The 14,999-nt window shown below is 39.0% G+C and overlaps 1 protein-coding gene across 10 annotated transcripts in view; it reads left to right on the top strand.

Moving 5' to 3' along the window:
• KIAA1217 (KIAA1217 ortholog) overlaps nt 1–14,999 on the top strand; it is a 355,251-nt gene that overhangs the window by 270,039 nt on the left and 70,213 nt on the right. For all 10 annotated transcript variants that reach the window (XM_059469976.1, XM_059470051.1, XM_059470003.1 and 7 more), the window contains 2 exons: nt 6,933–7,131; nt 11,723–11,816. In XM_059469976.1, the coding sequence (XP_059325959.1) occupies nt 6,933–7,131; nt 11,723–11,816 (293 nt within the window). The remainder of the gene's footprint in view (nt 1–6,932; nt 7,132–11,722; nt 11,817–14,999) is intronic.

The raw sequence follows: 14,999 nt of genomic DNA, 5'->3' as shown, positions 1-14,999 counted from the left end.
AGATGCTTTTTCACAGGTTTTATCAGGAATCAGACAGGGAAAATACTGTGTTTTCTTTAGGTAAAAAAAAGTTGTCCGTTTGTTTGTTTGTTTTTACTTATTCTTCTTAGCCAGTTGAATGCATTTGTTTGTAGAAAAGTGGTAGTATTTTAGTGGCAGTTAACCTTTATTTTTCATAACATTTTGGTAGGAAATTTATGTGGCTACTGAGTTTTCCATCTGTCTTTTTCATTAAGTAGCAAATTATTGCAAGTCACTGTAAGTTGCAGAGAAGAATGAAATAGCAGTGAAATCTAAATGAAACAGTTCCTGTTTTTATTGAAACTGTCATCGAACAACTTAATACCTTGAACAAATCACTTCAGACTATTGTGCAAAAAAAGAAATTAAATAAGTAATTGTTTTTATTCATTAAAATATCTACTTTTTTATTCTCTTAGTACTTTAAGACAGCTAAGTATATTTATAGAACATTTTCTGAATGTGGAGGACAGATTTTCAGGAGGGACTACTAACAGAAGTTATTATGAGAGCTTCAGGCTAGAAATTCCACAAGGATCATGGCAATGACCTCAGACTAGTTGAAACTGTGGTGAAATAGGAGACTTAAGTCTTGAGGGTATGAAAAGTAAGAACTTAATATTGAGGAATTTATTCCATGCTGCAAGAGTTGTTACTGTTATAAACTTGTGTCTGCATAACTTTGGCAGAATTTGGTGATGTGTGTTTGCTCTGTTTATTAGATAGCTGGGGGGAAAGGAGGGATGGGAAACAGAAAACAACAATATGGGCCTCTGCCATCCTTGCGGTCTTATATTTGACAATTTTGTCAAAAGCAAATTAAAAATGGAAATATCTTGAAATCTTAGTTATAAGAAATTAAAATTTTAAAATGTGCTTTTGAAGAAAGACCTAGCCCCAACATAAACAGTTATCATTGAGACTTTAAAGATTATCCTTAGCTTTTAAAACTCATGCAAGTCTCAAGTAATGACTTGACATAAATATAAGTAAGAAACAAGGATGCTTTTTCTCACTTTTGCTTGTTACCATTGCTGCTGACTTCAACATGAGGGACAGAGACTGATTCAATGGGTGGCAGATCAAGCTAAAGCAGCAGGAAAAAACAAAGATTACCCATCTTATTAGAAAGATACGGTTAGGGGTAAAGAGTGAAACTAATCTAATGGTATTTTCCCCATTTTAGTTGTACCATTGTATATACCGTTGTATTTCAAGAAAGTCTAGAGCTCCCAATGCATCCAGGTTTTGATTGCTGCAGTCCATCCAGCTTTACTATTACTAGAAATTTTCAGATTTGACCCAGAATTTCCAGAGGATACATACAATAGCTGTGTTGGAAGAGAGTAGGAGTGTCTTGTTCATGCCAGTGGTTTTTGGTTCTGTGGGAAGGTTTCAATGTTCCAGCGCCCAAGTATCCTATACCAGCCAAATACAGATTTTCTCTTCAGTAAATACTTCTCTTCAGCTGGACTTAGGTATTGCCAAATGCCAGTAAGATATTTCAGTGCAGAAATTTGTAAGAGATCATGCCTACAGAGAGGGAGTCCTGTAGCTTCACAGAAAAGAAACTCATGAACTCAAATATAAGCTTTAACTGTATTTTATTTCATAAAACTAAGGAGTTAAATAACTTTCTGCCTCAGTTTTTTTCTTTTTTGTTTGAAGAGAATTATGTGAGAAATTATATTTCTCCATTTAAAATCTATTGTTTGAGAGAACTAACAGATACTTGTAAAGGTCACCAAAGAGGACACAATCTTGCTTGTTTACTTACTCTTGTTTTATCGGGTATTTAACTTTCGTCTCTTAAATAATGCAGTTCTAAAGATAATTTTTGTTCTTTAAACAAAAGCTAATTGTGTTTAAAGTTCTCCTAAGTATGTAAGCTGCCCTACATGGAGATCATTGCTAGCAATATAACCATGATAACGCGGGGCTTAGGGTTAGGTCAGCACCGTGTATGTGATGGAGGTGCTGAGAGATATGAGCTGGGTGGTTTCCTGACACCTGCATGACATTAGCTCCTGCCATAAGGAGTAAACCTTTACAGTTGTGACTCAGGAGTTATGGTCTTATCAGTATGGGTGCTGTGCCAACCCTGCTGTGGTTATGCAGATCCATGCTCTAAAGCCAGCCTGGAACCCGTGTGTTCAGGTGAGATTCACCATCACTCTGTGAGGCATGTCCTCAGCTCCCAGGTGGGTTTTGCAGCTCAGCAGCACTGTGTGAGCTGAAGGCCTTTCTGTGAATGTGGTGTGTGTGCCTGAGCTCAGAGCCGTGCTGGCTGAAGGCACAGGGAGGCTGCTCGAGCATCCCAATCCAGCACAGATGGGCTCAGCCACCCAAGTCAGGGTAACTGCATCTTTCATTGCACTGTCTTGTGTTTCATGCAGATCATCCCTGAGAGAAATGATGAAATATTTTGCATATCCTGCCACTGACCACTGATAAAGAGGCAGCAGAAAATACTGTGTTTTGAAAGAGCTCTGTATGTAGGGAAGGAAAGGGCAGTCATGTGGTGTGTTCACAGGATCATCATCAGATCTGAGTTTGGTGCTTGTAAGCCTTTCTTTGAACATGTTCTTTTGCCTCTTGGGTGTTTAATTGCCCCTCTCTAAAGCATACCTCTTTGTTGACAGGGATGTTATGAAGCAATTTGTTACAAGGCTGATATTACTGAGGCCTACATGTAAATGTTTTCTGCTGTGGCCTGTGTTTAAGTCTGTGGTCTGTTGCTTGTAGGGCAAAGAATGATCAAAAATTCCAGAGGTTTTTATGCAGCTAAGTTATACTACATGACAGAGTGGATGGCTGAACATTCTAGTTTGTGGTGTAGCTGTAGGACAGTGCAGGGCTGGCAGTACCTCAGAGTTCTTGGAAGTGGGAGCCACAGCATTGTCTGATGGGCACCTTCAGTACTGCTGCGTGGCGTTGTTACCTTGTTCACAGCCATCTTCATACATGTTGTCCTGGAGCAGCAGGGAATTTCATAGTCCTCTTTGATTTGTGATGTATAAAAATGGGCACAATCTTCATGTTTCAGGTAAATCCATTGCAACAGAAGCATAAGTAAGTGCAAGAGGGACTTGAGGGAACATGGAGACAGGAACATCCCTTGTGTCTAATTATCTTTCCAGCAGCTTTGCTGATGTATGTTCTGTGCCCTAACAAAAACCATGTCTAAGTTATATTCTATTTCTTCTTGCTTTAATCTCCATGGGAGTCATTTTTTAGCTGAAGGTAAAACACACCTCAGAGCTCCAGCAGCTTACATGAAGTGGAACCTGTGGGTATTGTTGGTGTTCAGAATTTCACCTGGGCAATGTGTGGAAGAAAAATATTGTGAATTATTTTAACTAATGGATTTTGAGTCTCTTTATTTTGTCGTGCTCAAAAAGGATTTTTAGAAGTGAGCAGTTAGTTCTGTCAAATAGGAAATGCCCTAAAGCATTGCTGTATCATGATGTGGATCAGACATCTCAAGAGGAAAGGCAGTAGGGTTTTTTAAGGGCATGTGATTTAAAGGAGGATAAAGAAAAAAGAATTTATTATGCCTTTGAAAACATCTTTTCCTCTCTCAAGTGACATTGGGGCCAAAACATTTCTCCAAGTTGTATGTTTAAGCTGTCTGTTTAAAGGCATAATATGCATATTTGCTTTGAAAATTCGGGACTCAAGGACAACTGTGATTTTGCTTTGGGTAACTATTTTGTGGGAGCATTGAAGCACAGGCAGAATCAAGACTTGTGTGTAAGGAAGATTTTTCAACTCTGCCACTTACTCTGTGTTAATGGTTTCAGTAGCTCAATACTGAGTGTGGTTTTAATGGTCTGAAATGCAAAGCTAGCATTTCTAAATTTTGCGCTAATTTTAAACGGGGCAGAAAAGTGAGTCACACCCAACTGCAAAGTTGGTATGCAAAGCCTGTCTTTTTAGCCAAAAAAAGGTGGGGTTTTTTGCCACTAAATCCAATAAAATGTAAATGCCAAAACATAGAAGGTTCTTTATGTTCTTCATAAGGAAGAACTTTTTCATAACTGAAAGCTATCATCAAAAGTAAGTATGTCTTTGCATATCTTGGAAAAGTGAAATAAATGCAATCATTAACTTGTTTAATTTTTTTTACAGATGTAGTTTCTGAATCCTAAAGAATGTTTAGCTGCATAGAATATTTGAGCACTAAAAAGACAATTTTATCTAGAAACATAAAGACATAAATGATGAACATAAAGAAGTAAATGATGTCTCCAATTATAATTTTAAAAAGAGAAAAATAGGTTTAATAGCTCATTAAATATTGGCATTATAAATAAAAGTCATAGGAAAACTCCTCTCAGTCTTTGAAAAAAAACTAGTTTAATTTCAGTCTGAAAAAGTTTTTCCAGACAAAGGAAAATGGAAATTTGTAGTAGGATTTATATGGGGATTGATTGCAGTCTAATGAAGAAAGAGGTATCAGCTCTTGATAATAATACAAAGATTAGGTTAACAGCTCAATTTTATAAAAGCAGCCTAATATTAAATAATAGTTATGTAATGCTTAGTCTGTTTTGTATTCAGGAAAGTTAACATCTTCTTTCCCTAAGTGCAAGCACAATTACCCACTGATTGTAGGAACATCTGACTGTTTCTGCCCTCCTTCAGAGCAATTACAGAAAACATAGAGACAAAAATATTAAAGACTAAGGGGAAACAGGGCTCATCTTAGCTTGGAATGCCTTCTTTTCATTATTTGCCTTTGTATTCTAGGACATCAACTTTTCCCAATGCTTTTGCTCAGTGTTTGTACCTCAGCACCATAAAGTGCCCATCCTGTTGCTGACTTTCAAGTGTCACTCATTGACTTGAGTCAAATCTAAATTTTGTGATTTGCTGAGATTTGCTGATGGCTGATGGCAACTGCACTGAGGGCCTTGTGTTCCCAACCCTCCTGATTATATTGGTCATGGGAGAACAACTTTACAGTGCATCTACACTGCAACTGCTGTAGTGAATTCAGGTTGTGTAAAATGCTCTGCCAGGCTTCAGCCCACCTGTGTAAATTATTGATTGATGCAAAGGCCTGGCAGCACAGAATCCTCCCAAGACTGAACAGAATCCAGGAGAGGGTCGCAAGGATTATTAACTTGGTTGGGGCCTCTTTGCTCTGACAGGTTGGGTGCTGGGACTGTTTGGCCTGGAGAAGAGAAGGCTCAAGGACAGTAATGTCATCAGTGTGCAAAAGAACCTGAAGGGAGGGGCAAAGGAGAGCCAGGCTCTCTTCATTCATGCCCACTGAGAAGGCCAAAGACAATAATCACCAAATGAAACATGAGATTCCCCCTAATGTCAGGAAACCCTTCTTCACTGAGATTGACCAAGCAGACACAAGTTTCCCAGAAAGGCTGCAGAGTCCCTGTCCTAGAAGATACACAAAAACTGTCTGGACATGGTCCTGCACAAGTGGCTGTAGCTGTCCCTGTTTGAGTGGGATGGGGGTGGACCAGATGACCTCCAGAGGTTCCTTTCAACCTCAGCCGTTCTGTGATTCTGTGATCTCCCGTCTTTTTATACCACTGTGGAAGCTACACCTGCTCCATCCCGTACAGACAGCAAGACAGTAAAGATGTTTCCCCCTGGGACAATGCAGTGTTGTAGAGAGACACCTGGGATGGCTCAGAAACAGCACAGTGCACTCAACTGAGTTTACCAGTCCCCATCTCCTTGTATCCAAAGTAGTTCAGCTGAACACTTCTGAATCCACTCCCTAGTGCTGTACATCCCAGGAAATTGCTTAGTTGCAGTGCTGTGGCAGCTTGTTTCCTGCTGTGCAGGTCCTAATAAACCTTCCCACACTGGAGATGCTCACGAGAAGATCTTTTGGTTTTCTTCATGAGCTAGACCCAGCATGGTTAGAACTCATCAACACCATCAAGTCCAGACTGATTTCTTCTGTTAATTGGGATGGCTCTTTCTGAGTGCTTCAGTTCTTGGAGGGCCTTGGAGGTCACGATGACATTGGACTGGGCTGTAGCAATGCTCATGAGCCACACTCATGCAGTACTGGCCAGTGCTGGCTGTACAGGAGTCAGCATAGGCCTGGCAGGGCCAACAAAGCCATCATGGAAGAGGTACTTCATACCCCTTCCCTCAGTCCCCTGGTTTGTATTATTCATGGTTCTTTCCATTACTGAGTGTATCACGGCCTCCCATTCCCTGAAAATAGCTGTATCAGAAGCGTGTTCTGTCTTGAGTGAGTAAGAATGTCCATATTTTGCAATTCTGCATTTGAGATTACTTATGTTTCTCCCTGAGCACTAAGCATGATTATTAATGGTGCTGTGAAACTGAAAGGTTCCAAAATTGCTCTTGTTTTTTTGTGGGGTGCCTCAGTTTTACTCCTGGAAGGAGTTTTCACCTGAGGCTTCATGCTATATAATGCCAGCAAATTGAACTGTGAATATAAAATTCCTTGAGCTAAAATGAAAATTTTGGTTTTATTGGTAAGTGTGAGGTTATGTATAAGGAAAGCTGGATGCTATGAAAGGATAAATTTCTTCCTCAGCTATTTTTTTTAAAAGTACCTTGTGATTTACCAACAACTTCCACTACAGAACCAACTTGTTGTGTTTGAGATTTTCCATTAGGATTTCTGAGGTAAACTTCTGATTTATCAAACTGAAGTAAAATAAGAGGCATCTCAGTACTGGGACTAGCACATTCATCAGGGCCAAACCATATCATTGTTCTGTGCTCTATTCCAATAGTCTGTTGAAAAGGAGAATGACAAATGTGCTTTATTTTTTAAAGAGAGTGAGCTGTTTTTTCTCTTTTCATTATGGGCTTGGTCTGTGTTCTACATAGACTTTGAAACCAGATCATTACTGTGCATTTAAGAATATGTAACTTTCAATTGCTTTTGCTTGCAGGTGTATTGTATCTTCAGTATGGAGATGAAACAAAGCAGTTGAGGATGCCAAATGAGATCACAAGCACAGACACAATTCGTGCCCTTTTTGTAAGTGCCTTCCCCCAGCAGCTGACAATGAAAATGCTGGAATCACCCAGTGTTGCCATTTACATCAAGGATGAGAGCAGAAACATATACTATGAATTGTGTGATGTGAGGTAAGACATGACATTATAGCTGCTGGTTTCATGGGGTTGGGGGTTTTTTTGTGTGTTTTTTGTTTTGTTGTGCACTTATAGAATAGAAAGGTTGATAAGTATCTGACAGAGAGTGGCCTGACACATAAAGGCATGTTCAGTGGTATCTGAGTAATCCAGGAGGTCTGGTCTGACAATACCTCTAGCTATAGGTGCAATATCCATTGCACAAGGCACTGATAAATGGCATGCCTTGTTGAAATATCTCTATAATATACAAAGGTTCATATATTTAATATGTTTATTGAATTTTACCAAAGACACAATCATTTAAAATACAGAATACAGAGTAAACATTTACAGAAAAGCTGGGTTGTTTCTTTACTGGGAGTGCAAAGCCTGATCTCATGAGCCTGAAGTAGCAAACGTGAATGTCACTGATGTCCTCACACTGGGGCCAGTTGGGCCATCTAACACAGCCAAAGCTCTGTGGCACTGGGGAGCACTGCTGCACCTTCTTCCTGCTATATGTCAGGATGCAGCAACTGATGCAGTCACTTCACTAATTCAGAGCTTGGTCAATACATGGTTCACCTTTCTATCCTTTATTTTGTGTGAGTGCAGCCTCTTAATTAACCAGGTTTCTTCAGCAGAAGTTCCAGGGTCTCAGGGTCCCTAGAAAGTCCCAAATCATGCATAAATAAAGCTCTCAGGTACACTGCAGACATGCTACACCTTATAAATAAACTGTGATAAAAATGGACAGAGATTTGTCCATTTTTGCATAACAAGATGGAGGAGAAAGCAGAAAAGCTGTTTGCTCTCCACTAGTCTGCCACTAATGCAGGAAGATTTTGTGGTGCAAGAGAAGTGTACTGTCCACTGCTGCCTTGTTTCTTCTGGAGATCCTATGGCTAAGGTGTTCCTCCTTATCATGCTGTAGTTAAAAGAGCAAGTTGGAGCTTTTCTAGCCCTTCCCAATCCAATTTCCCCATTTCTGTTCTTAATCTTTGAACAGCACCACACTCCATTTTCTCACCTCTGTCTTGCTTTCCTCAGGCTGTCTGTCCAGTGTCATTAGGCAGTCTCTTGGATCTCAGTTTCTTTTAATCTTATCTGCTTTGCAGACTGCCACACCCATGTTTGGCCACTGTAATGCCTATGTGAAGACCCATCTGATTTTTTTCATCAAACATCATCATCTTTCAACATGTACCCAAGTTTCTTATACATCAAACAGTTTGTTCACAAGATCAGATCAACTGATTGACTCATGATAGGGGTTACTACATCTCTGTTGCCAAGTGCATTATTGCCGACCATCATCTAGCCCTTCCTTCTCCCTTTATCCCTCCGTCTTCCCTTGAGTTTCAGACTAACAGTTTATGACTTCATGCCCCTGAGAATGCAGTTGTTGATTATCCTAATGCCACTCCACCTTTTTTCCCTTGCTCCCATTGCAGGCGTCACCCTGCCAGCCTCAGGCCTGGCTCAACCCCAACATCTGCTTCCTCTGTTCCTATGCCTGCATTGTCAGGCATTTCTAGAGGAAATCCCACAACCCAGCTGACTTCCTTCATAACAAAATTCTCTCCTTCAGTTCTGCCAGTCTTCTCACTTAGGATTCCTCAGCAATTCCAGGTTAATGGAGTCCATAACATGCATTTTCACCACCTTTAAATAATTTCCACAACCATTTCTCCATTTCTGTTCCTTACTCTTCAAAATGTCTTCTCAGTGTCTCCCCTCAGAGAACAGATGAAATAAAGCATCCTTTTTCTCTCCTTTGTTTGCCATGTCTTCCTTCAATCCTCTGCTTTCTTTCCTGTAAACAGAGGGGTTTCACTCAGGTCTTTTAGCTCTCCATCTCCCTCAGAGGCTGCTCCGTGTTCTTCTGTGCCTTGCATTAGGCCATCAAACTCCTTCCCCTTTTTCTTCTTCTTTTTCTAATTTTTCTTCTTATTATTATTTTTCTTCTTTTTTTCTTTTTTTTTCTTCTTCTCCTCATTCTCCTCCTTCTTTCTTCCTTCCCCTTCCTTCCCCTTCCATCTTCCTTTTCTTCTTCCTTTTATCTTTTACTTTCCCCCTTCCTTTTAATTTTTTTTTATCACTGGGGTCAAAGCTCTGTCTTTCTACTTTAGTCCAGTCTTTTTTTTAAAGTGGTTCAGGGCTCTGGATCTAGTGTGGACTTCAGATTTGTGCTCCAGAGCATCCCTATTTTACAGCCTTCATTTCCTATCACACAGAGGAAAAACACTCATGTAATTCTTTAACTTTTTAATAGCAGCTGCTGTAATTGGCTTTTCTTGGCAGTTGGCACAGGTAATAGGTAATCTTGCTGTAATCTTGCTTGCTCTTACCCATTCAAATGAAGCAACAAAGATCATTCTCCTTGTTTGACAAGCAGACTGTTCTGCATGCATTCATTTTTCACTTGTCCTCTGACTGTATCTTCTCCATCTCATTAAACCACTTGTCCTCATTATGAAGACTCCTCCAAGCCCACTTCAATGCTACTTTTCATTTCTTGTTGAGTACCAAGTGCCATCTGCTTCCACTTGGTGAATAATGCCAGTTTGAATTTTACATCTTTAATTTTCAAGCAAGTGCCTTCCCTCTCTCTCAGGCAGCCCTCTAACATGCTTGGAAGGTATTGTCCACAGACAAACCATCTGCAAAACCACTGCATTGGTCTCCTTCCCACTCTCTCTGTTGCACTGCCTACTCAGAGCATGCCCGTGGTTCCAGCATTCGTTTATTGCTCCTTTGGCTGGAGAGACTGTGATCTTCTGTATTCTTTTTGTTCCCTTATCTTCCTGCAACTCTTCTATTGTCTTTTGTGACTCCTATTCACCTTGTAAGTTGGTGAAAAGTTGTCTTCCTGGTGTGTTTACACAGCACACACAGATCAGTGAGGCCCTTGAACATGCCAAGGGCATCTGGGAGCTACAGTAATGCAAATTATAGTAATAATAAATGTGCAGTAATACATACCTGTTATCAGTAATGTTTATCTTAGCATAGCAACATGAGGTGAAATACATTCATATCAGAGATCAAATGCCTAGTATTTTGGTGCTTTGCCTTGCAGCAATGTTTTACTTCAAAGTGTCATGTTTCTACAAGAACTATTTATGGAAAATGCCTTTTAAAAAACTCCATTTGTTTGAGGTACCATCTCATAGCCATCATACAGAAAAGGCAGCAGATAAAATGTATTTAAATGAATAATATGCCATTTCTTGAATGGAAGGTGAGAGAGCTTGCTTTGTATTGAGAAGAGCACAGTCCCAAGACAATGGTAACGGAGCCTCCCAGTGCAGGTCTCAGAGCCAAAGGGTCACATTTGCAAGATGGAAAACAGTTTATGTTACCGTAAATAATTGAAGAACTTGAACTTGCCGCAAGGTAGCTATTTTCCTATGTTGTGTACAAGTAAACACTCATAAATACTAAACTTCTCATCAGCCCTCCAGTTCTTAAACACAAGACACTGATCTGTCTCTCAAGCTGCGGGGCTTCTTTAATAACTACTTGACATCTACAGCAGCAGCAACACAAGTTCTGACTAGCTACCCATTCAAAGCAATCACTGATTGTAATATGACATTGTAAGAAAGAAATTGGACCTGCCCAACAATCCTTCCCTTCATTTTTAAATTATAATCCAACTGATTAAGATCAGTTCACTAGACTTGTAGCTGCACCTGGAGGAAAGGAATTCAGTCACATGTGTAAGTAAATTCTCTAGAGATCACTACAGGGAAATGAAAGGAATCGCAGCTTTGCAAGGATGTAAGTGAGCGTAGATTGCTACTGATTAAATGTGAACCAGAAATCAGCAGAGCTCAGGGCAAGTGTCAAAGCCATAAAATTATTGGAAGGTAGGTCTTGAAACAAAATGAAAAACTGTCATCGCTTTCCTAAATGAAGTAGTTAAAAAATTAACTAATCAAAGACAAAGTGTAGAGACCAAATAAAACAAAAGTATTCTTGTAGGGCTTTTCATCTAATCTATTTCTGTGTAAGCTTTCATCAAATTTTTTGTTAATTTGTTTCTGCAATACGTTTTCCCTTTAAAAACTTTCTTTATTATAGATAAAGTTTAGAGGAAGAATTTATCTACAACTGAATTTTCAGCTTTTGTGGATTTTTTTAGCTTTGTGAACAAGCTGATAATTAAAATTTCCTCATTACAGTTAGAAAGACTGCTTTTCTTTTGATATTCTTGCTTCTTAGAATAGCAAAAATTTATGTGGGCTGAGTGCACAATAAGACATGTAAATATTAACTAAATCCTTTTTGAGTGCTGTGTAAATGTTGAAGTTCTATTGTCTTCAAAGTGTTTTCACTCTATGGCAGGATCTTGAAAGAAACTTAACACTATCTAATTTTTATGGGTGTGGAGTTCTAGTGAAAGAGTGATACTTCCCATGGGAAAGAGAATCAAAGCAGGCTTTTGTTTGTTTGTGTGTGTCTTAGTTATGGCATTTATGCTTTTCTTATAGATCGACTGCAGACCTACTATGTTTGTCTGTTACCTGAAACTTTCAGGCAACAAAGTAAATAAAACTGCTTTCATCTGTTGTCATTGCTGATTCTTTAATTCCAGGAATATTCAAGACCGATCTTTCCTTAAAGTTTACAACAAAGACCCTGCACATGCATTTAATCACACTTCCAGAGCTGTAAATGGAGATATAAGGGTAAGTACTAATGCTGCATTTATACTCTTTTTTCCTCCAGCTTTTCTGCTAAATGTTTAAACTCTGAAATGTAATATGAACATAGCAATTCAGCAAATCCAGGCTATACGTATGGCACATATACAGAAAAGGGAATAAATAATGCTTCTTGTAATGTGTTTTAACTGCTTTTCTTCTTCCAATTATTTGCCCAGGGCATCAACTGGTTTTTTGATCTTGTTTAAATGCAGAAAAGTTTGTGAAGCAAAAGATAGCCTTTAATTATGTATTTTGTGACAAAAACAGTACTCAGAGTTTTATAGCTTCCTATTCTTCCTATTCCTATTCTGTTTGCAAACCCTTTACAGTGAAGTATGGCATAGTGTTAGTGCACTCCAGCAAAGCTTCAGCAGGGATTGGCTTCCAGTGGCTGAGCAACTACAACTCACTTCAAATCTACTGAAACTCTTTGTAAATGATAGATTTGGATAGGAAATTCTGATAAATACTCATTGTGGTATAAATAGTTTTGTCTTTTCCTAAATTTTCTGCCTGCACTGAAAAAGGATGAGTATATTTGTATTTTCTGGTGAACGTTTTGTATTAGGAAACTATAGAGAATGCACTTGGAACATTTGATTTCTCTCTCTCTCTCTCTGTCAGTCTTTTGCTGCACTGTTACCTCTTCCCTTGGTGGCAAGAGGCAGAAGATTCAGCTGTGGGACGCCTCTTGCACCGTGTTACCTGCAGCTGCAGTTGCAGTACAGGGGGGTGGTGGTGAGATTACACAACCTCATCTCCTCCCCACCCATCCTAGGTCTATCCAGGAAACCGTGCAACCAAATTAACTCCATGGGGCCAGAAGACAATGCCACTACTGTCCTACCTGCTTTGTGGCTTTTATGTGTGTTCCAAAGCTGATTCAACTATGCAGTAAATTTCCTGTGAAGTGATTTCTGCAACTATGCATTTGCTTCTTGGTTTCATTATTAATTCTGAGCATGTCTCCCTGCTTTATTACTAATATTTTATGCAAGTACTTCTTGTGTTTCAACAGTTTAAGGCCACAATATTTTAGAAAGATTGAAATAATTTATTTACAGGCACTATTCTCAACCACCTCTCATTTATGCACTTCAATTATAAAATGGTCATTTGGATAGGTCAGAAATCTAATTACTTGATTTTTCGCACAGCTGCACACACAACATGAGAAAGGAAATAGATGTTCTTTAAAGGGAAGATGTGATAGTTTTTTGTGTATTCTGTAACATCCTGGAATTCTTTAGTTCTAGTTACATTCCTGTGGCAGTAACTGGATGTATCTGATACATCTCATTCATATTCAAAGGCATGACGTACTGTCACTGTGCATTATGACATTAATGCTTGTAACTGTGGCTTTATAAAGTTATCTTATACTGTTCTTGTTCCAGGTACAGTGGATGCTGAAGGTATATATTGTGGCATTATTTGTGTGTTCTAGGCCTATTTGAAGGTACTGTTGTAGTTAACTACATACATTTGAAAGTAAAAATTAATTCTTTGGCCCTCTTCCAGGCATTTGCTGCATGGCAGAGTTGTTTTGAACACAGGTGCTGCCTCTGTGCAAAAACTGCAATTATTTGAATTGTGTATTTTAAAATCCTGTGTTGTACAACAGATATGCACACTCACCATCTCCTGATTATATCTGAGTTAGCACCTTTTGGGCATAACTAGAATGTAATGGTGACACAGTGACAGCCTTTGCAGAGGTGGTGTTTTCATGGCAGAATATTGTGTTTTACTTTATAGAAATGCAAAGATGCCATTTTGAAATTCTGTGCATCCAGCAAAAGAGCTATTTTCTCATTTGTCTTTTGCTTTGCATTGGCAGATTTCTTGTCTTTCTGGTCTGAGAGGTGAAGCCAGAGCCAGGATGTTCATAGGGGCTTTGTGGAGAAACATGCAAAAAGTCTTTCCTTTGATCTATGTGAACTTCTGCACTTCAAAGTTATGAGCATGGAAACAAGTGATTTCTTGAGCTCAGAAACACTGAAACCTGTTTTTCTAAGGATGTGTGTCTTTTGGTTGGGCTCTTCCTTATGCAGCAATACTCAGGTCCTAAACTGGGACTCTTCCCAAAGTAATGACACTCTCCAGTGTTCATCCTCTGGAGTCTGAGAAGCTGGAGCCCACACTGCAACTGTTTCTCTCTTTGGCAGAAGTACAGTAGGATCTTCTGTCAAATCACTAATTTGGCAAAATTTATAGGGGCATAGTAGTCTTTCTACTCATTGGTTAAATCTGGTAGAAATTTGCCTGGGGATTCACAGGTTATTAGTTCAGCAGGAAGAAAACACCAATAGCCAGATGGATTATTTATCCCTCCTTCCTTAGCAAACCAGAGTAAAGGAGGGGGAAACATGAGGATTCTAAGTGAAAAACACGTACATTTTATGTACTGCTATTGTAGAGTACCCATAAGATTGTAGAAAAACCTTTGCTTCTTATCTCTCCTTTTATGTTTGCATATCTTTGCATTAGGCAAATTGATATTCATCAATTTCATATGATGGATGAGTGTAAATTCACTGCAGTGGGAAGGAGGGAGTGTGTGCTTGGTATCATGTTTAACTGTTTCAAAATACCTACAGAAAAGCAGCTGACTGTCAGACCATTGAAAAACAGTATTTAGAATATAATGCATTAGTCATTGTAAGTATATTTTTCCATGGTGATACTTAGAGTGTGTTTGTCTCCTGTCATCTGTGAGTTAAATCCTTATTTTCCTGGTGACTGGGAAAGTTTTGCCTGTACAGATTTTTCTACTGTTTTTTTTTCTACTGTTTCTTCTTGTTCCTTTGGAATGTTTATCCCTGGGTTTGATGACATTCAGGCTTCTATTCATGTGCTTTATAATAATTTCCATGTCACTGGCCCAAAATAATCTAAGAAAATAGTGTTAGCTGCCAGCTTGAACACCTGTTTTAACTACCAAACAGATGTTAGACCTGTATAAGAATTGGCAGTAACACTTGAAGTATTAAGTATTACCCATATGGACAAGAAGACTTAAAATGTCCAAGGAGAATGTGGGATCTGTAACTTTCAGATCTTCTATTGAGCCATTCAGCTTTCATGTCCATTAATTCTAATTTTCCTGCTCTTTGTTCATGCTTTTTTTTCTGAGCGAGTTTTGTTTGAGAAAAGGGAATTGGC

The sequence above is a fragment of the Ammospiza nelsoni genome, chromosome 1 (assembly GCF_027579445.1).
Source record: "Ammospiza nelsoni isolate bAmmNel1 chromosome 1, bAmmNel1.pri, whole genome shotgun sequence".
Lineage (NCBI taxonomy): Eukaryota > Metazoa > Chordata > Aves > Passeriformes > Passerellidae > Ammospiza > Ammospiza nelsoni.
The sequence above is the reverse complement of the archived record's forward strand: the minus strand, read 5'-3'. Positions and strand labels throughout refer to the sequence as shown.